This window comes from Phalacrocorax carbo, chromosome 2 (genome assembly GCF_963921805.1).
Source record: "Phalacrocorax carbo chromosome 2, bPhaCar2.1, whole genome shotgun sequence".
NCBI classification, from domain to species: domain Eukaryota; kingdom Metazoa; phylum Chordata; class Aves; order Suliformes; family Phalacrocoracidae; genus Phalacrocorax; species Phalacrocorax carbo.
The window spans coordinates 124,599,465-124,624,413 of NC_087514.1; the positions used below are offsets into that span (position 1 = coordinate 124,599,465).

Sequence of the window (24,949 nt, forward strand, 5' to 3'; positions counted from 1 at the left end):
CACACACACCCACAAAAGTAGAATTTTAGGCACCGCCTGAATGAAAGTTGGTTTGTATAGGTTTTTAGAGAATCATTGAACCAATATTATCCGTGGCTCTAAGTTTAATCTGCCCAGCCTTTTTATATAAGTGAGTGAGAAGTTACTGTTTTCTGAATTTAAAATGTGTATCTGCTCTTATTGTAGGTATTTTTTACTGCAGCTGTATTTAGTTTCTAGCACAGCATATTTCTGTCTAGAGCTTCATAGCTGCATCTGTTTGTAGGACAAAACAGATCCTGATGGTCAGAGGGCCGTGTGGAATCACTTTGACACCTTTTAGGTCTGATATCAAGGAGAATTGTGAAGGGTTCCATAAGCGCTTTTGGTTGGCACACTCTGTTTAATGTTTAGTACACATGATACAATAGCAGCAGAAAGGATCTGTATGGAACTGAAACCTAGGATAATATATCAGCAGAATACTAGTTTTGAGACAACTGGTATACTTCTAATCATAGCAGGCAGTTGTGAACTGTCAGAATGGTGAAGCGAGTGATACTTGAAAAGTTCAAATAGTTGCTGGATGCTGGAAGAAAGCTACCTGTTAATTTTGTAATTCCGAATACTTGCTTGTGGAATGTGCTTTTTAAAAGACCTATTGCCTCCTGATTCTGTGCCATGCCGAGAGAAGCAGTGGCCATGAGATAAAGTAGATATAACTAGTGTCTGTCTGTTGTGTGTTCGTCACTACTTTTCAGAGTCACTTGAATTAGCGCTAGTTTTTTTGCAGATTATATGGCTCATTTAACCAGTCTTCATTATCAGAATTGCTACCCTTCATACCAAGATTCATGGAAATGCTTGTAGTACTTAATTTCCAAAACTTCCATAATAAGCTGAGTGGAATTTTCCACTTGTTTACGTTCACACTGTAAATCAAACATTTCGGACACTATCAGTGGATTAATAGCACAATCGCATCTCTCTCCACAAATCTCAGTTCTAGCTGTGGATCAATGCTCAAGTTCTTAGTGCAGAAGTTACAAGTTTCACAAAACTGACAGACAGTAGACTGCATTTACAAAGCATTGATATTAGCACACAGAAAGGGGAATGATAGAATAGCTAGAAAGATATATTTGGGAATGATGAGAAACTAATTCTGTTCCCATTCTATTGATGGAAAAGGGTAGAATAAGCATGTACTACTGCTGATTAACTGCAGATTATCTTGATTTTAGGATATGCTTTTATGGAAAATAAAATTAAAGTTCTATTTTTAACTCCCAGATCACTGTAACTCAGTAAGTTGCTGATAAACTTTCTCGACTGTAGGTGCAAACTTGCTGAAGAGAAGCAAAGTGATTTTGTCTCATCCTGAGCCTTTCAGGGTAGAAGAAGAAAGTGTTCAACGGGGACACAGTGAAAATCTGATCTGAGTAGGTCTGAAGTTCACATATGTGCTGAATTTTATACTCCATTCATCTTCCTTTTTTGCTTTGCTTTTGGTCTTTGTGTGCATATTTGATTTTAGGAAAAATTGATGTCATTTTCAAATAGGGTTCAAATATAAATTAAGGCAACAAATATGAATATGAGGTCAGTGTTGTTAAGATGTAGTATCTGGAAAAATTTCCTCTTGTTTTTACTGTAGAAGATCGATCTACTAGGTGAAATCTTTGGGGAATAAAATGGCAAATGAAAAACCAGAATTGACAGAATTTGTCAATAAAAAGAGAAAAAAACATTGCATGTACCTAAACTGCTCATTTAAAGAGACTGCTAAGATTTAGAGAGTTTTTGTAATTCAGCTATTATGAAAGTTGAAGAGACCTTTCTGTAGGAGGTTAAGATACTAGTTAAGTCAGCCTACTCATTTTTTCATAGTTGTCTCTTCCCTTGATACCCTCTTCTGCAGCGTGCTAATGTTTTCTGAAACAATCTTATTTCATTATCACTTACTCTGCTACCCTAAACCCAACGTAAACAAGTGAAGAAGGGTGTTTCAGAATCTGAAGGATTATGACTGCATCATTTTATATTAATTTTTCTTCCTATTTGAGGACTGTCTTGCATGGTTGCTTGACAATTTTTTAATGGATTTTTTTAAAAAAATAATGTTTAGTTTTCTAGATTCCCGATATACAGAGAAAAAAAACCCCTCAAGGCTTAACATTTACAAACACACTACAAAATCTATTCAAATATAATAATACTGTGAAGATATATGACTACTGGTAATGAATTGCTGGTGAAATTGCATGTCTGGTCATATTTTATAAAGATCCATCTAATGATGAAAGTTTGTTAGTTTTTTAATTGTCTTCGAACAGACTTAAAAATAATCTTTATCTTCAGTGAAGGGTGCCAAGCTTCCACCCATTAGAGAAGTTAGTTGTAAAGAAATCATGTCAGTTGAGGTCGCACAGTAGACAAAGCACCAAAAACTATTACCATGGAAATTTTATTTTATAAAATTTATTTGCTAGATTTGTGTACCTACCATTCCCCTCAGTTTACAACCTGTCATGTATTAGGATGGTACAATAAGTTGTAGTGGTGATATGCATGTAATTCACATGAACATGAAAAATTTGAAGTAGTGTTTAAAACCGGAAAGAGTATCATATTTCCAAAATGGCATGTGCAGGTGAAAACAACCATAATTTTGCAGCAACAGACAACTCTCTTTTTGTGCAGGTAGGTGGATCTTTCCACTGGTGCCATTAAAGCTCCAAGACTGCATCCTCATAGAAATGTGTCCTGTAGTAGCATTTTGGTTTTTCTTCAGCTGTACTATGAAATAACCATTTTAAAAAAAATTTTGGTCCAAAAAGGGTAATTCTTACTTTTCAGGAAGGTGGGACAATCTAACAGTCAAAATTAAGGGGTTTGTTATTCTTGGGGGTTGAGGGAGTTGCCTCTCTAATACTGATTTTATTTCTGCATTGCAAAACAACAGGGCAATAAGAATCTTCTGAAGTGGTAGACAATTCAATGATTTTAGGACTGCAGTATCAGGTCTGGGGCTAGATTAAAGCAGCATGAAACTAGCCTAGAAAGAGGGTGAGCTAAACTCATCAAGACACAATGCCAGATCAGCTGGTTTCCAGAGGCAGTGCAAAAGAGGGGCAGGACTGGTCTTTTTTTATGGCAGAGGGTTACTAGCTCATCTTTCTCATAGAAGCTTGCTCTGAATCACTAAAATGGGTTTACAGTTTCCCTTTTGGATCGCTGATGCAGCATGCATTTGTACATCCTGACATAGGTGGCTGCTAGATGACCTGCCCTTCCTCCTGTTTTCTGCTATCTCTTTGTCTTTCACAGCCTTTTCTCTTACCAGCCTTTGTTTTCGTTAATCTAATTTACTGGTTTCACTGGCCTTCTCAATATGATTTTCTAAGGGCTTTTCCATTTTTCTCTGGCACCTTTATTGTACTGATATTTATCATCATACTGTCAGCATTGATAAAGTTCCTTCCAGCAAGCGATCGTAATGCTTCTGTTAGTTGGTAGGTTGCTTTTTTGTGTAAGTAAGAATGGAAGCTGTAGGAAAATGTTTGGAAGCTGTAGGTTTTGTATTTCGTTCTGAAATTAGTGAGATTTGTGATCAGTTGCATCTGCATTCACACAGATATGTGTGAATTCATTACATCTAGCTTCTGAGGCAGGGCCCATTCCTGTACTTAAAAGCTATGTCTTAACCTTTGGTGTACCACTTGATGAATTAACTGTAGTAAATTGAGGTGGTTCAGGAAGAACGCTGTCTTTAATAAGTAGGATTTTGAATTTCAGGAGTGACCAATAACATCAGAATCGCTAGATCAGGTGAAAGATTTATGTAGGTCTCTCCCTGTGCTAAAAGCTGGCACTTGGGTAAAGTTCGTGGGAGGCTGAGCAAGTGTTGAGTTATCTTGCTCTCACAGTTTTGTTCCAGCTTCTAAAATATCTATTGCTATAATGTGAAGCTGTTTCAGGGAATTGCTAAATATGAGTTGTCACAATGGGTCCTTGTTTATCAAGCCTCGGTTCACAGCTGAAACAATGAATACCAGTTAATCGGGGTCGTCTTTATATTCGGTCATATCTTCATTTAATGACACGGGAGGCAGGCCTCTTGCAGTGCTCAGAAATTATTTCGTTTGTTAGTCATTGTAGCAACTTCTGGCATCAAGTACCACATAAAGATTCCTCAAGTATTCAAAGTTGTAGACCAATTTGTAAGCTGCAGACAGATGCCTAAATAAATTAAAATAAGCAATTTCACTAGTTCAACGCAGTTCAACTTTTGCCAGTTCCTTTTCCTTCAATTCTGTATTATGGTCTTGAAAAAGCATTTATGTTTAATGTAAAGCTGCTTGTCCTGTGCTTTACATTCCTTAGCTCTGGCAGTACCAATTGTATTTAGGAGCTTCTTGCTGGTGTCAAGATGGTTTAGTAGAATTTGGAAAAAGTTACTGCCTGTGGAACAGGTTTTTTTTCAATTTCTGAGGACCTGAGCCTACAAAGAAGGAACTATATTTATTATATCTGGCTGATTTTCCCCTTGCTTTCTTTTTTCCAGATAATCACTAATGTTGTGTTAAAATAGACTACTTCTTCCAGAACAGGGATGTCCGGCTCTCCTCTTTCCTTTCCTGCATCTTTCAAGCACCAGAAACTGAATTTATTGACTAATTCAATGTCTTAATACTCTTTCTTCATAGAATATTATATGAAGAATCCCAAAGGAGGGAATTTAGAGTGATTCACCCCAAATAAATCAGGGAAGTATCAACGTTGCAAAAACCTCTGGTCCTTTTGGGACTAATATTGCCTGGAGTGAACTGCCTGAGCACTGTCTTAGCTCAAGGGCAAAAAGGAGGCTTCTCAGGGATCCTGTTAATTTAGCATTCTGGCACTGCAGAGCTAGTCCTTCTCTGAACATCTTGTTCAAAGGAAAAAGATCTGTGGCCTGGGTACCTAGATTTGTCTTTCTTATCGAAGGCCCTTTCTGAATAAGAGATCTGCTCCCTTTCAGACCCTTAAGGCTCACACTGAGCAAGAGCCAACAGAAATTAATTTTTCTTGCCTGTGTTTGTTCTGATCTGCAGCTTTTTTTGATGAGTAGAAGCATTTTGAACTAAAATGTTTATGAACGATCTCACTGTAAAAAGTTGGAATACGAATGCTATGTGCCCTGTCCAGGTAGAACAGGAGCCTTAAAGTATTTTAAACAATACTATTTACCACACAAATCTTCCCAATTCTGAAGTAGTATTACAGTACAAAATGTATTAACAGACTTAACAAGTACAATGATTTTCTCTTGCTCTCTGTGGCTGGATTTAGTAAAAGGCAATGTATATTAGCTGCATTGTTGCATTGAGGCAGCAGTAGAAAAGAAGAAGTGAAAAAACTAAGCTTGAACTGTTTGCATGGAACTTAGATTAAAAATATCTTCTCTGAAGACTGTGTGTGACAATTTTGTGAAAGACTACCTGATAATTACACAAAAGGCACTTGTATTAACATAATTGCATGATCATCTAAATCTACAGCTTTTGTCAGAAGGTAAGGCTAAGATTCACTGTTATTTCTTACCAAATGCAATCTTTGAAAATGAGCTATTGAGATATTAGACCCCCCCTATACTCCTTTGTAATTAAATCTGAGAAAGTCCGCCCTTCCCAGCTATCATAATTTGAAGGAAAACAAAATAATTACTAACTTCATTACATTTTTTTTTCTCATTATTTTGGGCATTAGATCACTGCTTATTAGATACTTACCATGGTCATGTAGTTGATTGGAATATATTAATAGAAACCTGAAACGGGTCATGTACTTTGGATTGAAAGCATCAGAGGTGTGTTTATAATATTATTAAAGCTGGTAGGCCTGATTCAAATATAAGTTGTTGATTAATGTGGAGTGAGGAAGATAGCATGGTCCAGTACTGTGAAATGTAAAAGATAAAAAAGCCCCAAACCTCCCTTCTACCCTCTCTCAACTTTTCAGCTGTTGTGAACCAAACCTGATTGTCACGCAAAGGGGGTGGTTATTGACAAGTTAATCTTTTTTCTTCATTGTAGCTGACTTTGGGCTTGCAAAGCAAAAGCAAGAAAACAGCAAACTTGCATCAGTAGTGGGAACCATTTTATACTCGTGGTAAGTACTCCTGCATACAACATTCAGTCCAGTGACTTCCATCTTCGTGGTTACTTTTTTGGAGCAGACAGGCAAGTTAGAATGGAGTAAGGAACAAGTTACCGACCTACAGCTACTCTGCAGTAGTTGGTTGCCTACCTCTTTTGCTGTTGCCTGTTCTTGCACATGGTGGTTACTGTGGGTTAAGTTGGTGCAAAAATGAAGTAACTGCCGTTCTGTAGTAACTTACTCATCTATCTATATCCTTAAAGATAGATAAATGTGTTTTCAGGTACAAAATATATATGTAAACTATATAAATTAATTTTAATGGCTTTTAAAGTGGCTTCAATGTTCACTTACATTGTGAGTGTGGACAACTTCCTGAAAAATATTTGAAAATGGTGCTAGTGGATTTGTTTAGGATCAGTAGGTTTTAATAATTAAACTGAAATAATATTTTCTGTGGAGAAGCATGACACATATTGTTTGCAATTTAAGCTTAGTAAACACATAAATGACTGCTCTAAAATTTTGCCTTAGACAATACTTTATTCAGTCTGCTAAATGAGCTGCAGTTTCCTTTGGCATCCCATTTGAGAGCAAGCCAAAGGGAGGAACCATATTGTATTAAATTGTGGTACCAATATAGCTACCTAAATTCCTGGATTACTACTGACTTGTGTTTTATTTTCTCAAGAGCTTGGAATAGAAAGCATTTCCTATCCAAAAGGTTCCCCTCCATATGTAAACAGTGTATGTAGTTGAGAATATTAGATGCGTGTCAGATTGTCGCAAACAAAAGTATTTGTGGGCAGGACATCGTACTGATTTTTGTGTTGCATGATGTATAAATAACAAACATGCCTGTTAATTGAAGTTCCTGTATTGCAAACAAAAGGGATGATATCTGGGTGTATCATCTGAGTAAAACATCTAAATTGTGGAAAGCGCAAGCTCAGTGTTCATCTAATAGTAGTTGATGTGTTCTGGCCCTGCCACTTAAGCCGAGAATTTCTGTTGAGTGAAATGCTGACATCAGAATTCTATGGAGGAATTGCTGATCTGTGCCACAGTTCTAGATCTCTCTCTTCATTTGCAAAATTATTGGTTAAGCTTTGCCTACCCTAACTACTGCTTTATTAAGGAAATATGTTTACAGTATGACCAACAGAAGCCTTGCAGATCCAAACATTTCTCATTCCTGCATGGGCTTGTTCCAGCTTCTTTGCAGCATCTTTTTACATACAGCTGCCGTTCCCTCTCATCAGAGTCACTCTGTTGCTTCTACTTAGTGTTCAGCTTTCTAAGGTCAGAAGTTGGTTGTCTTCTTTTAGGGACTTTCTGGTGCTCTTGTTCCCACTACTATGAATTGCCAAATCTAGCTCCTATAAATAAAGTGAAGTTTATTTGGCATAGGGAATAGAGAAAGAAAACGGCAATGAATGCAAGACAAACAAACAAAAAATGTTGCACAGCATGCAGTCTATACTCTAATATTGTTTTCTGTTTTCATCAGAACTTTTAATTTATGAAATGCCTGCCAATAAGGAGAAAAACCTGACAGAACATTATATCCTAAGTAAAATGGCAAGTGGTTTCATCCTAAATTTCTTCTAAGACCGCTGGACTGGCTGGGGCTCTGACAGTATCTTTTGCAGAAGTTTACAGGCCTTTTTGATCTCAGTCTTCTTTAGTCATCTCTTCTGCTGTGGTGGCCACATGTGATGGCCATATACCTGCCAAAACGCTTGCCCTGCGTGCTGGTAATAAGTAATTAAAGGTTCCAGGCTACTGGGGGAGCTACTGATGGCTCTTCTGAATTAAGAAGGAAAGTTGAGAACTCAGGTGTTTGGCAGATGAATATAATTTATGTTGCCACTTTTGAAATTGTTACTTGCGATTTCCTAGTGCCAGAATGATAAAGATTGACACTTAATCCCTAGAAATTGCTGAAACCTAAGATGGCTTCAAGAGTGAGTCCCTGTATTGTGTTAAATATTCAAGTCCCGTACCTTGAAAACTAATGCATATGCTGCTGCTTAGTGAGCCAAAGTAAGGCAATTGCAAGACTTTCTTAATTGGTTCCCCAAATACTCCTGAAGCATAGCACAATCTCTGAGTAATGCTCATTGGGTTTGCGTGGCAAGGTTTTGGTAGCAAGGGGGCTACAGGGGGGATTCTGTGAGAAGCTGCTAGAACCTTCCCCTATGTCTGACGGAGCCAGTGCCAGCCAGCTCCAAGATGGACCCGCCGGCTGGCCAAGGCCGAGCCCATCAGCAGCATTGGTAGCGCTTCTGTGATAACATATTTAAAGAAGAGGGGAAAAACGTGCAACACCATCAGCAGTCAGAAGAGAGGTGTGACTATATGTGAGTGGAACAACCCTGCAGACACAAAGGTCGGTGAAGGAAGAGGGGAAGGAGGTGCTCCAGGCACTGGAGCACGTATTCCCCTGCAGCCTGTGGTGAAGACCATGGTGAGGCAGGCTGTCCCCCTGCAGCCCATGGAGGTCAATGGTGCAGCAGGTATCCACCTGCAGCCTGTGGATGACCCCGCACTGGAAGAGGTGGATCTGCCCGAAGGAGGCTGTGACCATGTGGGAAGACCATGCTGGAGGTAGCTCCTGGCAGGACCTCTGGACCCACGGAAAGAGGAGCCCACGCTGCAGCAGGTTTGTTGGCAGGACTTGTGACCCCAAGGGGGACCCACGCTGGAGCAGTCTGTTCCTGAAGGACTGCACCCCATGGAAGGGACCCATGCTGGAACAGTTCATTAAAAACTGCCGTCCATGTGAAGGACTCAGGTTGGAGAAGTTAATGGAGGACCTCCTCCATGAGGTCTCACACAGGAGCAGGGGAAGTGTTTGAGGAGTCCTCCCCGTGAGGAGAAAGGGGTGACAGAGGCAATGTGTGATGGACTGACCACAACCCCTGTTCCCCATCCCCCTGCGCTGCTGGCGGGGAGAGGAGGCAGAGAATTCAGGACTGAAGTTGGGCCCGGGAAGAAATGAGGGGTTGGGGGAAGGTGTTTTAAGATTTAGTTTTTATTTCCTCATTATCCTACTCTGATTTGATTGCCAATAAATTAAACTAATTTCCCCAAGTCAAGTCTGTTTTGCCCATGACAGTAATTGGTGACTGATCTCCCTGTCTCTCAATCCACGAGCCTCTTACATTTTCTCCCCCTGTCCAGCTGAGGAGGGGATTGATAGAGCAGCTTTGGTGGGCACCTGGCATCCAGCCAGGGTTAACCCACGACAGATGCACAGTCTGCGAGTGATAGTTTGGGTAGTTAAGTGTATTAAGAGTTTGGTATAACTAGTTATGTTCCATCTTTTTCAGGTTCTCTGAAATAATTTGTTTTGTTCAGTTAAAAACTGCACAGAGAAGCTGTTGATGGGAATTTATTGTGCTCTTTCAAACAGCAGTTACGGGTAAAGTGTCTCCAAGTTAGATCAGTCTTCAGAAGTGTCAGGTTCCAAACCATGCCCCAGTGACCTTCAGGGTCACCGAGTTGTAATTTTCTTATCCTATTTTCTTATCCTATCAACAATAATTTCTCCCCCCCCACCCCGCCAGATTCTGTTGCTGATGTATTTGGGTCTTTTCACATTTTATAGGAAGTTTTTATCTGAGAGTAGCATTCTGTAGATTTGATTTTTTTTTTTTTTAATATTTGCTTATACGACATTTATTGTTATTCTCATACCCTGTCTTCATATATGGAAGTTCCAGTCAGAGCTAGGACTTTGGCAGTTCTTTTTCTACCTCTTTGTCCAGTATTTAGATGTAAGCATGAGGATAAAATGTCACTTAGATGTTGCAGTCTCTCAGTAAGTGGTCTTTTGGGACATTACTTGTCAGTTCTACTCCACAGGCAAAATCATGGAAGCAGTGATCCTTGCTTGACTGCAGTCAGAAAACAGAACAAGGATACAGTACTGATGTCTTTGTATTTAAAATGTATGCTTGAGTAATATTTAAAATGACAGTCTAAAGCATTAAAGTCTTCACAATGTCATAATAATTTAAGAATGTTAAAAAGGCTTTGCAAAAAGCTGAACAAACTGGATGCCTCTTCTAAGGTACTTGGCTAGTACTGTATGTGACAGTGGGTTCTTTGATACGGAAACCTGTTCACAAGGCATGAGGTGAACTGACTGAGTGTTTTAACACAAGTCATGAAGCAGAGGTCAGATCCTATAGACTTAATCAGTGCTTAGAATAGATTATTTTTGCGTTTGGGGTTTTTTTTTTTGTACGCTATAAGTAGACATGAAGGGCTATAAAATAATCAAAATATTGGGAATGCACGTCTACCAAGAGCAGCAATATTAGTTCCTGCACAAAAAAAAGAAAGGAGGAAGAGAAAGAGCTGAGAGACAGGATTGCCATTTTAGATAGGCAGAAATTGCTTTCTTCTGAATTGACAGGGTAATAGTTTTGGGTAGTCTGAGATGCAACCCACCCTTCTTGGAGCAGACAATATAGTACAGAAGCAAAATAATAAGTGTCAAAAGTAGTGGCTGGTGCTTATTGTTTAAATTTGGTTATGCAGCATTATGCGGAGTGGTTAAAATAAAAACATATGATTATGTACAAAACATTTGTTTTTGGAGTTGACTGAATCAATTTGCTAATGCAGTTTTTTTTAAAACTGTGTCATCATAAAATAACAGCAGACACTGTTTTATGTTTAGAGAGGGGCTTATACAATTATGTTTTGTGATTGTTATGGTTTTAATTCTGCTTCATCCTAGGTTTTATTCTACTATCATTCTAATTAAATTCCTTTTAATTGGTTATGTCCTTGAATTAAAAAATCCACCAATGTGTACGTTTAGAATACCAAATGCATTAAATGGATGTGTTTACACTTAATACATTAAAAATTGAGGAAAAGACTGCTTTAGGGAATTGATAATTAATTCAGAAGTCTTTTTCCAGCTCATAAGTCACCAGAAACAATCTGCTCCAAGTTAGTGGTGACAGAGTCTTTATTATTGTGCTGTCTCGAAGGACTTCCCAGAAGAGACGGAGCAAATTGTACATGGTTATAGAGAATGATGTTTGCTTTCCTGTATACCTGCCTTCTCTTTGTTTCACAAAAAGGATTGTAGCTTATGGAGGAGATGTATCAACAACAGATCAAAAGATAGAAGTAAATGTTAGCTGAGTCATGGTTACAATAACTGCTTTTGTAATTGTATGTGTATACAGAAACTTTTAGAAAAACTCTGGGAAATGAAGTAAATTTTGAGATTGGGATGGGATAGCGAATCCTGTCATAATTCCTTTAGAACTTGACTGATCTTGAAAAGCTGTTGGGAAACTGTGAAGATGAGCAGACCCCCTCAGGTATCATTAAGAAGTAGGTGAGAATGTTCCATGTTAGTTGGCAAGCTAACTTGATATTTCTGAAACATAATTGTTCTTAAATATTGAAAACTGATACACAGAACAATGTTATGTAAGATTTGGCTTTTTGTGCTAAAGTTGAGATGTTTTTGTGATGTTTCAAGGAAACTAATTTTCGGAGTAATTAGAGCTGCTATTTTACTTGTGTCCCTCATCTCCTCTGCTGCGGAGGACAAAATATTCCTTGATCTTAATTTCTGTTTATGGATTACACACTCAGTCTTCACACCGTGTTTTGTTACCCAAATTTCTTTCTTATACTGGCCACTGCTTCTATTTATAGCCATATCTTGTAAGAGCACTGCATAAATCAATACTGTGATATGATTTCATGCAGAGATCTGCAGTAGCTGTTTTTTCTCATTGCTTATTCTGGTGACATGATAATATTTTCACTTATTTAAAGCATTTTTGTGTTGGGAAGGATAATTTAAGGTGAGGGATTGTGTTGTACTTTCATAGGTCCTTAATTTTTAGCCTGCTTTATGATGCTATATGATCAAACTGATTGCCAGTTTTTCCATCAGCTCTTTCTTCCTGCAAAAATAGCCTGTGAACCATTTCACCTATTTCAACCAAAGTTGAGAGTTTAGACTCTTTCACTGTTTGTGAAAATTTCGTGATGGGTAGCGAGTAGAGACAATTTAATCTTTTTGGTGAGAAAAGTGTTTAAGCTCAGCTGAAATGTTACCTTCGAAATAAGCTGCAGTTCGTGCTGTTATGTACCACTAGTTTGGTGTGTTTAGATGACCAAGAAAGTAAGAAACTGAAGGTACTGTGGGGTGAGGGAGAGTAGAAAACTAGTGAAAACCTAGTCTTGCTTTAGTTTTGCTGTTCATGGAACATCTGGCTACTGGACAAGATTTGCTGATTTGATTAGAAAGGTAACAGAAGTTAAATAATCCTTTCAGTATATTAATACAGCATTTTTATCAGAGGATCTTCTGAAAGTCAATTAATACAAGTATTCTCTCTGAGAATGAAATATAGCAATGAAATGTAATTGTGATAGTGTGGTTGTAGTTTTGGCATAGATTTATAATAACACCTGTCAGCAAAAAGTCCAGTGCAATTGGAGGTGGAATCCACAGGGAGAGGATAGCTGAGGACAGGCAGATAATACTGTCTGTATCTGTATGCCACAGTGCAACTCTGCGTAGACATTATGTTTCATTATGGACATACTATTAGTAAAAAGATAAGCTGGATGAACTTCAAGGAAGAACATTATAAGTAGCTGACAGAGATTGACTTACATAAAGAAGACCAAATGATTTAACGTTATGTAATTTTTATTAAGTAACAAGTTTGGCTAAATAACAGCTGTCACCTCACATCGAATGTACTTAGTACCACATCCAGTATTACGTAGCATTATACACGTGTGTAAAACTGGAAATGATGTGAAACGAAGGAAGAAAGCATGAAGATATCGGTATGTATCTCTGGAAAAATGTTTCAATGGAAATGATAGAAGTCCCCACCATAAGACATAAATCAGTACTAAAGAGGAGAGAATGCAAAAAAAATCTTGGGCTAAAAAAAACCAGGCCACTTTGGAAGTGACAGGGACTAGTTCATACAGATGTTTTTTCTATCCTAAGGAAAGAATTGGTGTACCCACAAAGCCTTAGAAGTAACTTAAAGTAATAGCATAGGTTTTCTTGACGAAAGGGAGTGTGAAAACATACAGGTTAGTTTCTGTACTTGTTTTCTAACAACTAGGGGTGCTGATCTAGCTTCTAAAGAGTTACTTTGATGCTTAAAAAATAAGATTAATTTAGTCTGCTGCCTGGAAAAAAAAAAGTACTATTCTACCAACATAACAGATTATAAACCAACAATGTACTTCTTGGAAATACTTCTTCCTGTAGAACTTACATAACAATTATTTTAATGTATATTAATTATTATGTTTTTTTCCCTCAATGGCTTAATGCTTTTAATTCATAATCCCTTTGGAACAGATAATAATAATGAATGAACACTTTTTATTAGAATAAGATGAGTCATTTTATCAAACTAATTTATGAGCTTGTAAATGTCTTTTAGTCCAACGTTACTGGTATTTGTTAGCTAGAATTATTATTTTTAAATTTTTCTTCTAAGTACTGTCAAATGAGCTACATTTAGATGAACTGTTTTACTTCTACAACTGAACTGCAGGAACTTGGAATACTTTTCGTGGTTTTTTCCTGGTTTCTCCCATTCTCTTCTATCTTAGATGTTAGCTGTATCGGTATTTTGGCAGATTCTTACTGCTAACTACTTCTTATTCTGCTTTAATTTGCTGCTCAGTGTATGGTGTGCTCTGTCAATTTTTAGTGCCATTATATGCCATCTTGCTGTCTTTGATGTTTTCTTCATAGTGTGTTTGCTGTTTTACCATGTCTTTGGTGGTCAGTTAAAGCTATTGTTTTCACTTGGGTCTTTAGTGTCTGGTGTGGCTTTTGTTCAGTTGCTTGCTTTTTCATAGGATTGTTCAAACTACCTTAGTCTTTCCTTGGTTTCTTCCATCTCTTTTATACTATTTCTTGGGGCTTTGTTTACCCCACAGCTGAGTTTTTGCACAGAGTAACTATTTTGTTGTTATGATAACTTTAATGGTAGAATAAGTGAAAGCACATGCCACAGTAACAGAATAGAGCTCTTGGACTCTATGTAGACATTATTAGAGTAAGTGTCAGAGTGAGAAGTGGCCATGTCTCATTAGGGAAATGTTAGTACTGGATTTTTAAGGGTCTGCTCTCCTCTTTTTACCCTTTCCTATTTTGTACAGTAGTAGATTCACTGTCTACTTCAAGGAATGGCAGGCCAGCTGTGGCTTAAGAATTACTGGAGGCAGCATGAGGTATGTTAGGCATCTGACGGAAAGAACAGCCACGTCAGGAATTGACTAGCAAGTGGGAGGCTGAATATTTGTAATACTCTTCTAGCATAACTGAAATAAAGAAAATAATTAGAATCAGAAATAGGATAGATGACTGGTTAAGAAATGCCATAAACGGGCATTGATGCCTTCTAAATGAACAAGAGGTTCACGTTTGAGTCATCTGCAGGCAAAGCAGCCAGTAGCCTTTCCTTCTGTTTCCTCTCTTACCGTAAGTGACCGTATTTTCTGCTTGAGATGCATCCTATCAGGGTCTTATTTAAAATGGACATTATGGAAGAGTCTCTTTTGAATGGAAGAGAACAGTGAAATAGTGAAAGCAAATAATGGAATTAGTTGCTGGTACTTGAATAGCTTTTGTGGGTTAATCATTTGGAGTTAAACTACCTTTAATTATGTTACTGTCATTGACAGCAGACATTATCCACACCTAGAGTCCTCAAACTTCTTGATTATGGCTGGTCATTGCTTAGAGGAATGTCATAAGGAGGTTGAATTTAAATATCCCATGATTTTAAACAGATGTATATATCTGCATTTACTATCTGTTCTGCTGAAGAAAGCTCTTTTCCTGGGTTACTACTCAATGTCTAGGCTCTTCACAATTTGAACTGCACAAGCAAGGATCAATGATTTTATGACTAAAGAGGTAATACAGTGTTACCCAGGGATGTAGCTATATGATCCCAACTGCAGACACTTAGTCTGTGTATTTTTATAGAGATCAAGGTGCTCAATTATTAAACTGGGAGATGCAGGAGTGTTTGTAAATGTAATTTATTGGTAGGTTTTGTTGATTACTATTTACAGATTAATGTGTACAGTATTTTCTTTCTACTTCCTATCTCAAGAAGAGTTGATAAAGGCTTTAGTTTATTCCTGGAAGGAATTTTAGAGGTAATTTAGAGAAGAAAACTGTGGAATTAAATGTTTTTCTCATCACAGGATCATATGACAATTCAGCTTAGGTCACTTGTCCTATTTTGATTCTTGCTTATTTCTCAAGGGTGTCCATTACTGTGGTTAGGGAGTGAGCTGAATAGAATGAGGTGATATCTCAAACCTCCTCCTTCCTTCTCTTTAGTCTTTGCCCAATTCCGAATGTAGCCATACTTTTTTCAGCTGATGGTTGTGAGCGAGCCATCAAGCAGTAAGTTGTTTAATGCTAAAAGATATAACAAGTTAGGCCTAGATTATTATGTTATGATCCTAAGCTCATATTTCATCTGCTGACTTCTGTGAGGGTTTTTGCAGGCATCTGAATCAAGACTTTCTTTAGATTTGGGAATTTTAAATTCTGTGTAAAAGGCAACAATGAAGTTACCATCTTATTCAGGTAAAATCTTCAGCTGCCTGTGGGGTTTTTTTTGTTTGGTGGTTTTTTTTTTTTTTTCATCCATACTAAATGTGATTGGTAGACAGAACAGTAGTTACTAGTTAATGGTCTTGTATAGTAGGTTCGAGCAAATCCAAGTACTTGCAAAGTCATCTAATTCATACCTTACTGTCAGAAACAAGTTACTGCCAGCAACAAGTCTCTCTGTGGCTGGGATTCATCTTGCTTATATGTAATAATTCAAAAACTAGGCATCTTAGTCAAGTCAAGCAGCTAGATGACTACTGAAAATAATGGAAAAAATAAGCACTTCAATAATGAATTTCATCCCATCTATCTGAAACAGCTATTTTAGGATGAGATGAATCAACCACTTGATGTGCCTGTCTGTTCATTTGCTACAGAGGGAGCTGGAGCACTGGCTTAGCATAAATCTAGTTTACAAGAGTTTAAAGTTAAGTGAAATTAACACCTTATATGAAATCAGTTATTCAAGATTTAGGTTTATTTTAGAGTTGTAGAATTGGATTTGCTACTGCTTATGGTCATCTTCTTGCAGATACTTATTTTTCCATGTGTCCCTCTCAATTTTAAACATTCATGCAATTTCTTGATGAGCTTGGTTGTTTGGACAAAGGCACTGAATGAAGTTCATTCTGAAAGGCATATAGCTCAATAATCAAAATCCTGTTTAGATTTCTGTTCCATAGATAAAAGGAAAAAACTTCTGTTTTCTTGAGCTGTTTGTACAGTTACAGACTTAAGGCAATTCCTCAATGCATTTTATAAGAGATTGCAGTTATAATTCACTGGAAAACATTTCTGGTTGGAAGGAATAAATTCTTAGAAGTATCTGTCAGATGCATGTTATGAGTACCTTTTAGAATATGAGTGTTTCAATTTTTATGTACATGGATAGCACTTTGCCATAACTTACAGATATAATTTATCTATAGCATTTCTGTTAAAACTGACAGCTTGACAATCTGCTAGATATTTTTGTATGAATAAGAGCATCAGATGTGTGGACCATGCAGTGATGCTTGCCTTTAATAATATAAATCAAAAAATCATATTGAAGGGAAATTTTATTTTGTTAGTTGCAGAATCTGGTTTATACTTTCTCTTGTTTTAGACTTTGTTCCATGATGTACCTGAAGAAATAATAGGTGTAAATTAGAACTTCAATGTGTTTTTCTGTTCTAAGCCTCCCCGAGAGGGTCTGTATGTAATACTGGAACACTAAACTACATATTAATGATACTTTGATTTGTCCTTATAATTTACTCAGAGATGCATATGATAATCTTGAAAATTGAGAAGTATAAACTCAGTTGAAAGAGCTATGCACATTCTGAACTTAGATAATTGTATTTTCATTACAGTGTGAAAGTTGATACTTCATTACATTCTTCAGTAACAATAAGACAACTGAAGGAAGAAGCAGCTTGCTATAAATATTACCTTTTCCTGCAAGTATCTTTAAATTATCCTTGAAACAAAGTTTTAAAAAAGTAAAGGCCTAGAAACATGTAGTAGTTTTACCCATTGACTCAGCACATTTTTTTCCAGATCAACAGATACAGTATATAAAGAAGGCCAAATTAAAACTGAATTATATCTTTATGGGATATTTCCCCAATATATCTACACATTATATTTGTGACTATATCCCGATGAAGGGAAAAAACATTGCAAATAGGTGTTTAACTTTTTTTAAAAACAGTTGATAGAAAACCTTTGGTTGCAGATAAATGCACATAAAAGCCCATGAAACTCCAATACTTGTGGTCCACTTGTAAAGGGTACTTAAATATTGATAACCTTGGCCCTTGCATTATGTTGAGAGTTCTCACAATTTTTGTTGCCAGCATAAGTCAATGGTACTGTAATTTTTTTGTACTGTAAGTGCTCCCCAACTGCTGTATTTCTGAAATGAAATATTCACAGAATACCGTTCTGGCTGGAAAATTCTAGAGGCCCAAACCGTACCTTTGAGTAGTACTGTGTATATATGTATGCACGTATATATATATGAACACACATAGACATGCAAACACATATGTATAAAACACAGCAAGATTGTTCATACAAAACAACCATACCACTCCTGGGCCAACACAAGCATTTGTGGAAACATATGATGATGAACTATGTTAGAGAACTGACCTGGCTGAGAAAAAATTTAGGTTTTTCTTCAGGTGCGTCAGGTTTTTGGTCTGGTGCAAAATGCAGCTGTAGAGGTACTTGTGCTAGCATGGCAGAGCAGACAGTGATGGTAAAGAGTGACCAGGATCAGCAGGAGCGAAATAATATCTTGGCTTACAATATTTTTCAAATATACAGCCTAAACAACTTACCACATGTGAGGCGGTTTTGGCCTTCATAGTTTCATATGTGCTCTAAGTTTTGCTGGGATAAAAAGTAGGTATAAGTGACTCTGCACGTAGGGATTAGGAAGAGGACCTTGTGCTCTGAACATGGTTCTGCCTTGGATATTTTATGATTTAGCTGTGAAGATGATGATGCTTGTTTGTTTGTTTTTGATTAACAAAGCAATAAGAGTAGAGAATAATGGAATAAACTTTTTAAAATTGTAATTTGATTTCTATTAATATGTGATATGACTGATTTAGAAGTGAACTGCTGGCAGTTTTTGTGTTCTGGAACACTGCTAGAGGCCATAAATTATTTCTTAGTTAATATATTTGGCATCTCTAAGCAATAATATATAATGTTAGCACACATAAACTCTTAAAGGTTTGTAAATTCAAAGAAATAGAAATCAGTTGTTGAATGTTAACTGGATGTCTGTATCTTTATTTTCAAAATGGTAAAATAAAAAAACCAAAAGGTGGAGTATAAGACGTCTGCTTCTATTTTAGACAGAGACACACTGAATATGTGCTGAAAGTAAGTAGTGAGTTAGTGATTTCTCTAAACTGTCGATCAACAGCAGTGTAGCTGAAAGCTCCAATTACTACTGGGATCTTGTTTTTACACATTTCTCAGTGCTCATTAACATTACAGATGGAGACAGACTACACAACTTTACTACTATTTGCAGTGAAAAGTGTCCTTCCGCATCAAACCAGGCTGGTTTTTTTTAAGATTTTAGCAAAAACATAAAGGAAGTATTATCATATAGTCTGTTGCATCCCACAGATGTTAGTGGCCTGTCACTGACTTCAGATTGGTTTTGCCTCTCCATAGACTAAAATATATCTGTAGAGGAACTTTCTGGGCAGAGACAGGGAATGCCTGGACTAGAAAATGAGAGAGCAATTATACGCCTGAAAGTTACCTCTCTTAGCTGACTTCATCCATTTTAAAATTACATTCCCATCTGGTGGCAAGAGGATTTATTACACTGTAAAACTGCAAACTGAAGGTGGTAAATTTCTTCCCTACCCCCATACGTTTTAAAAAATGATGGAAATGATGAATTTTCCTATAGGTATCAGCAGAGGTTTAGGATGCCTGAAGAGGGTCTTCCTGTGAAGAAGAAATTTTGTGTGTGTGTATATATATAACATTTTACAAAAATATTTCACATAATTTGTAATGAGAAAAATGTATACAAGTTAGAAGACAATGTAATAAATTATAGAGTAACTTGGTGATATATTTCAAAATAGAAAACTGAAGGCAAAATTTTTAAGTAGTGACTGGAAACCCTGTTCCAGCTTCATCACTAAAGGGATAGACGGAATATGCCCAAAAGGCTTGTGTTGAATTCTTCTTGTAGGTGAGAAATGCAAATAGCTTTCAGCAATGTTCACAGAGCTCTTATTCAAACTGTCAGTTTTGTGGCTTCTGTTCCTTTTTCCATTGCTTTTAGTGGTAATTATGAAGCTATAATACTGAATGCGTATCTGTAACTTACAGCAAACTATCCAGAGAAAAATTGTGATAAGCAGCAACTGCTTTCTATTGTTCTTTTTTTTTTCTCCTTTGGGATGAGGCTGATGGTGAGCAGCTTCTTTTTTTCTCCTTTTTTTTTTTTTTTTTTTTAATCTCCCCATGCCCCTTCTGTGATTCAGAGAACTGATTATAGAGTAGATCTGTGTTTTTTCACACTGATCTCCAAGCGCTCACAAATTATCCTGCAGTAGTTTAGTAAAATGAAAACAGGCCACCTGGTTCATAGAAACCTAGAAATGGTGCCAAAACACAAGCATACCCTTGATTTTCCTCATTCTTTGGAATGAAATTGGTAGTCTTGGCCCTTTTCTGAGAAAACAGACGTTCATTGAAACAGGAGGGATTCTACCTTGACAGAAGGCGAATTTTTTTCACCATTATGCATCTCGAATACTGTGTTCAGTTTTGGACTCCTCACTACAAGAAAGACATTGAGTTGCTGGAGCGTGTCCAGAGAAGGGCACTGAAGCTTGTGAATGGTCTGGAGCGCAGGTCTTATGAGGAGTGGCTGAGGGAATTGCAGTTGTTTGGTCTGGGGAACAGGAGGCTGAGGGGAGACCTTACTGCTCTCTTACCACTACCTGAAAGGAGGTTGTAGCGGAGCGGGTGTCAGTCTCTTCTCCCAAGTAACAAGCAATAGGATGAGAGTAAATGGCCTTGAGTTGCATCAGGGGAGGTTTAGACTGGATATTAAGAAAAATCTCTTTACAAGAAGGGTTGTCAGGCACTGGAACAGGCTGCCCAGGGAAGTGGTTGAGTCACCATCCCTGGAGGTATTTAAAGAGGTGTTGATGTGGTGATTAGGGACATGGTTTAGTGGTGGACTTGGCAGTACTGGTTAATGGTTGGACTTGATCTTAAAGGTCCTTTCCAACCTAAATGATTCTATGATTATAACAGTCAAATGTAGAACAGGCTGCCTAGAGAGGTTGTGTAGTCTTTTCCTCTGAAGGGTTTCAAGACACTACTGGATAAATCCTTGGATAGCCTGGGCCAGGGAATGGTAGCCTCATTTTTATAGTGAATTGTGGCAGTTAGAGATGCAAAGATTGTGTAAATACCCCCCTCTGCTTTGTTTTGATGAGTTCTGCCAGCAACTAAAAAGGCTATCTGTTGCAGGCAAGCATTATTTTATAGGTATCTTTAAAAATATATTTGAATATCTGAAGCTAATAGAAGCTGCAGAGACTCTTTTAGTAATTGGGACCAAAAAAAAAAAACCCAACAGTTTATGGCACACTTGTCTACCATCTCTCCTACTGTCCTGTCTCCAACAGTGGCAGTAAGTCAATATCCATAGGGAAGGAAGAATGGGATACGCGTATTTGATACCCTGCTAGCCTCCAACTATTTTCAGCTTGGGTTGTTTCCTGAGCTAGATATGGTTTCTAGGCACGAGTGTTTGTATAACCACTACCAACTGCAGGAATCCCCATTAAACTGTGAATAATTAATTGGAGGAAGACTAAAAGCAATAACACTGTCATTGTTGAAGTCTTCTGCAGTGGTATATGCTTCTTATTTATTTAGTCATTCATTACAGTCACCACCTTTTCTGGGACTTAGTCTCAAAGAATCACTCTTAATTCAATTAATATATAACTGTCTAGCTGAAATCATGTCTCATTTGAAAATACTTCTCATACTTTAGGATGACATATACCAACTTAGACCTGTCAGAAGCACTTGGATTAACCAGCGAGCACTGTACCAAGACAAGTCATGAGTGGGCTCACTGAAATTCTGTGCAGCTTGGGAAATCTTCACTGATTGCGTCCCATGTAAAGTCAGCCTGATAGAATTGACAACATTTCTTAGAAGCTCTAGAAAATTAATGTTATTTTGAATACGTCATTCCCTCAGCTCCCCCTTTCGTCCCCCTCCAAATTAAGAACTTCCTTCATTTTGTATCTTCTATCCACTAGTAACTAATGTGAACATGAGCTAATCCAGTGAGGACAGTTATCTTTCATATAGGTATGTGATGGTACTAAGGTAGCAGATTCAGATTGGGACAGTCCTTTTGTAAATCTCTGTTAAAAGTATTCTTAAATATAAATCATGGCAAAATAACATCAGTGAGCAAAAATTATAACTGAAGGCTTGATTGCAAAAATGTCTCCAAGGCCATGTAAAGGTGATTTGGTGAAATGGTACTGTTTTACAAGTAGCACAAATATTGACAAGATTTAATTTTCTTTTTTTTTTTTTTTAATCCCAATTAAAAATTGTGGAGTAGTATGGAAAGCTATCTTCGGTATTTTTAAAAAGCTGTTTAATTTTGCAAAAGTAGTTCAGAAGAAAAAACAGATACTCTTTGAGTTAAGCAACGGCTTAAGTTCAAGACTCATTTTAAGGCTGTTGGCATAGAAGACTGTTATTAAATATAAAAGCAATGCTGATATGTTGAGCAAGAGTGAACTTTCTGAGAAACAGTTATAAAACCATCTGTTCAAGGATGCTGAGAATTTGAGAATTTGAAGAATTATTCTGTGGATATATTTCTGTGTCTTTCATTTAGAAGAATTTAGCCTTGCTTTTGCTAGGGACATTTGTTCAGTGAAGGACTCTCCTATAGTCAACATAATGCTGCTGAAGTAAGCTTTTTCAGCTTGAATACAGAATTTGGAAATGAGCGGTGATTTGTAAACCTAGAGGAAAACTGTAGTCATTATCTTGAATACATTAGCTGCAAGAACTAAATGACTAATTACATAAGTATCTGCTGCCTCTTTTAATATCCAGGACTGTGGATATCATAGAGTATAACCTTAGTACTGGTGCTTCACAGCAGTACAATCAGCCCTTGGAACAATGGAAATGAAATTCTTTATCAGGTCTTGGAGTTTCTCCTTTTATGTATTTTTATTTTGACACTGAATGCATTTTATGATGTGGACATCTGTTTGCTAAAAATCTAATTGGTGTCACTGTCACATTTCAGCCAAATGAGATCTCTTAATGTAAGAATTAAAGGAAGAATCCTGCCTTTACAAATAAACCCAAAAATGGTCATACCAAAGCTACACCCTTAAAGTAATTTTCAGTGTTCGTGGCTAAGACTAATTTTGTAGGGTTTTTATGGAATAAAATTCAGAGTCTGGTTCTACTCATTCTTTCTGGCCTTGACCAGACAGTGACAGTTTATACACAGTTGTTAACAGAATTAGACAAACCGTATGTACTCCCACTGCTCCCAATGCCACTGTGGGTGGCAGTGTACAGGAACAGAACTGGGTGCTTTCTCTGCTTGGCATCCCTCAACAGTGCGATCCAAAATATGCAACTCGATTGCAGAATTGTCTTGTTAATCAACAAGTACTGTACCCTACCCACATTCCTAACTAGCAGATGGTGAGGCAAGCCTGTAGAACATGGTGAGGGATTTCACTACATCTCTTGAAAGTAAATAAATAATATTTGAAAATTCTATTTTAAAATCTAATTTACAGAATTTATTAGCCATGAAAGCATAGCATCATATAAGTATAGGATTTTATATCCTCTCTAAAGCTTTCATGGTCATGTTAGAGAAATATTACTTCAGTAATTTAAAGTACTTCTTAAGCAGGACACAGTGTTTATTTAAGGTATTGGTCATACTAATGATCTAAATATCAGAGACTTCTGACTAAAGACATTTGTTCTGGAAGAGAAGATCAAGTAGTACTCTCTCTGCTGCGAGTCCTCCTTTTGATTTAAGAAAAAAAACGGGGATTAGATATGAATTTAGAACAAGAATTCTTTCAGCATGAATAAGCAGAGCAAACGACTTCATTAACTTCAAGCTATTACACATTTGTGTGAAACCATGCTAAAACTACAACCCTGTCAGCACTGTATTCTTTCTGTGATTTCCAAATCATAGTAGTAACAAATAAATTTTTCCTAGTCACCATCCCAATGTCAGCTGTTTGCTCTGGACATCAGACCTGGTTCTTCCCTGCTGTTCATGAATACAGGATTCTGCAGGCCAGGTCATGGTTGCTTCTGTTTCTCTCTCAAACGTATTCAGCTTATTCTTTCTGTGACTTCTATGTGACTTTTTGAATAGGTACACAGATTTGCCTTGAATGATCTCACTTTTGGATTTTAATATTATTTAGTAATTTAAAAATAATTTATAACTTTGTATCTTTGCGTGAAAATTATCACTAGAATTAAAGATTGTAAAATTAAGTCAGATTGATTTTTCTAAATAGGAGCATGCTTAGAACTTTACTAAGACGCGAGCTTTGCCTTACTGAGCACACCATCTATATCATAAGTTGCAATACTGATGTTTGCTCTAATAGACACGTTTAATACATAAAAATGAAATTTCCACTAAGTCCTCTGGTGAATCAGTGTCACAGTGAGGAATAAAAACAGTCTCATTACAGAAATGGTATTGTGTTCTAACACCAGGTTCAACATCTTGTATCCCCCTCTATGGTTATGTAATACCAGCAGCAAAATTCAAGGAAAATTGCTAATTACGTTTCACTCAGGAATCTCTACCTTGCTTGATCAATTTTATCAAAACTGTCTGACCTGTCAGTGTCTCTCACTTCCCCACAATGTGATCTCTGTTCTGACTTTCTGCTCTGTTAAGATCACTTAATTTTTCTCCAGCATAGTAGTTTATCTAAGGGACCTCATCCTATTTATTTTAAAAATCTGTTTTCTGTACTTTGTACATATCGGCAGCACACCTTCTAGCAATATAAATCATACAGACCGCATCATTAATTGAATTTACACAATACCTCTCAGCTCCAAAATAAGGCATTTTACAGAAGATATCAGCAGATTACTCGTGAGGTTGATATAGAGGTTCCAAATTCTAAGCTGAACGATAAAGTAAAACAAGTAGGTTTTCAAATTGATTTTGTAGATGAAAGGAGTCAAGTATTTTGTATATCTCTGAATAATTACAGAAAGAAGATGCTAAGTCAATAAAACACATTATGTGATATGACCTTAACTTACTGGTAAGTCTTGAACTCTAGCATCAGCATATCAATACTATTGTAAATTATTATCATCCAGGTTTATGAAAAGTGCTGAGGAAATTAAGGGAAGGAAGTGGAGTCTGCTCTGTACTGAGTCAAAACTGAAACTACTGCCTTCTTATATTTGCTTTAAATGGGTCTTTACAATGGATTTGGTTTTTTTTTTTTAATTGTGATTTGGTTGCCTGTTGAGTGTCCATGTGGCATCCTCACAGGAAATGAATTACAGTAGTTTTAAGAGGATGAAAATGATATAAGTTTTTTTCTACTCACA

The 24,949-nt window shown here is 37.0% G+C and overlaps 1 protein-coding gene across 1 annotated transcript in view; it reads left to right on the forward strand.

The window, feature by feature from the left end:
- NEK10 (NIMA related kinase 10) overlaps positions 1 to 24,949 on the forward strand; it is a 111,098-nt gene that overhangs the window by 32,806 nt on the left and 53,343 nt on the right. The window contains exon 22 of the mRNA XM_064444242.1: positions 6,057 to 6,132. Coding sequence (XP_064300312.1) covers positions 6,057 to 6,132 — 76 coding nt within the window. The remainder of the gene's footprint in view (positions 1 to 6,056; positions 6,133 to 24,949) is intronic.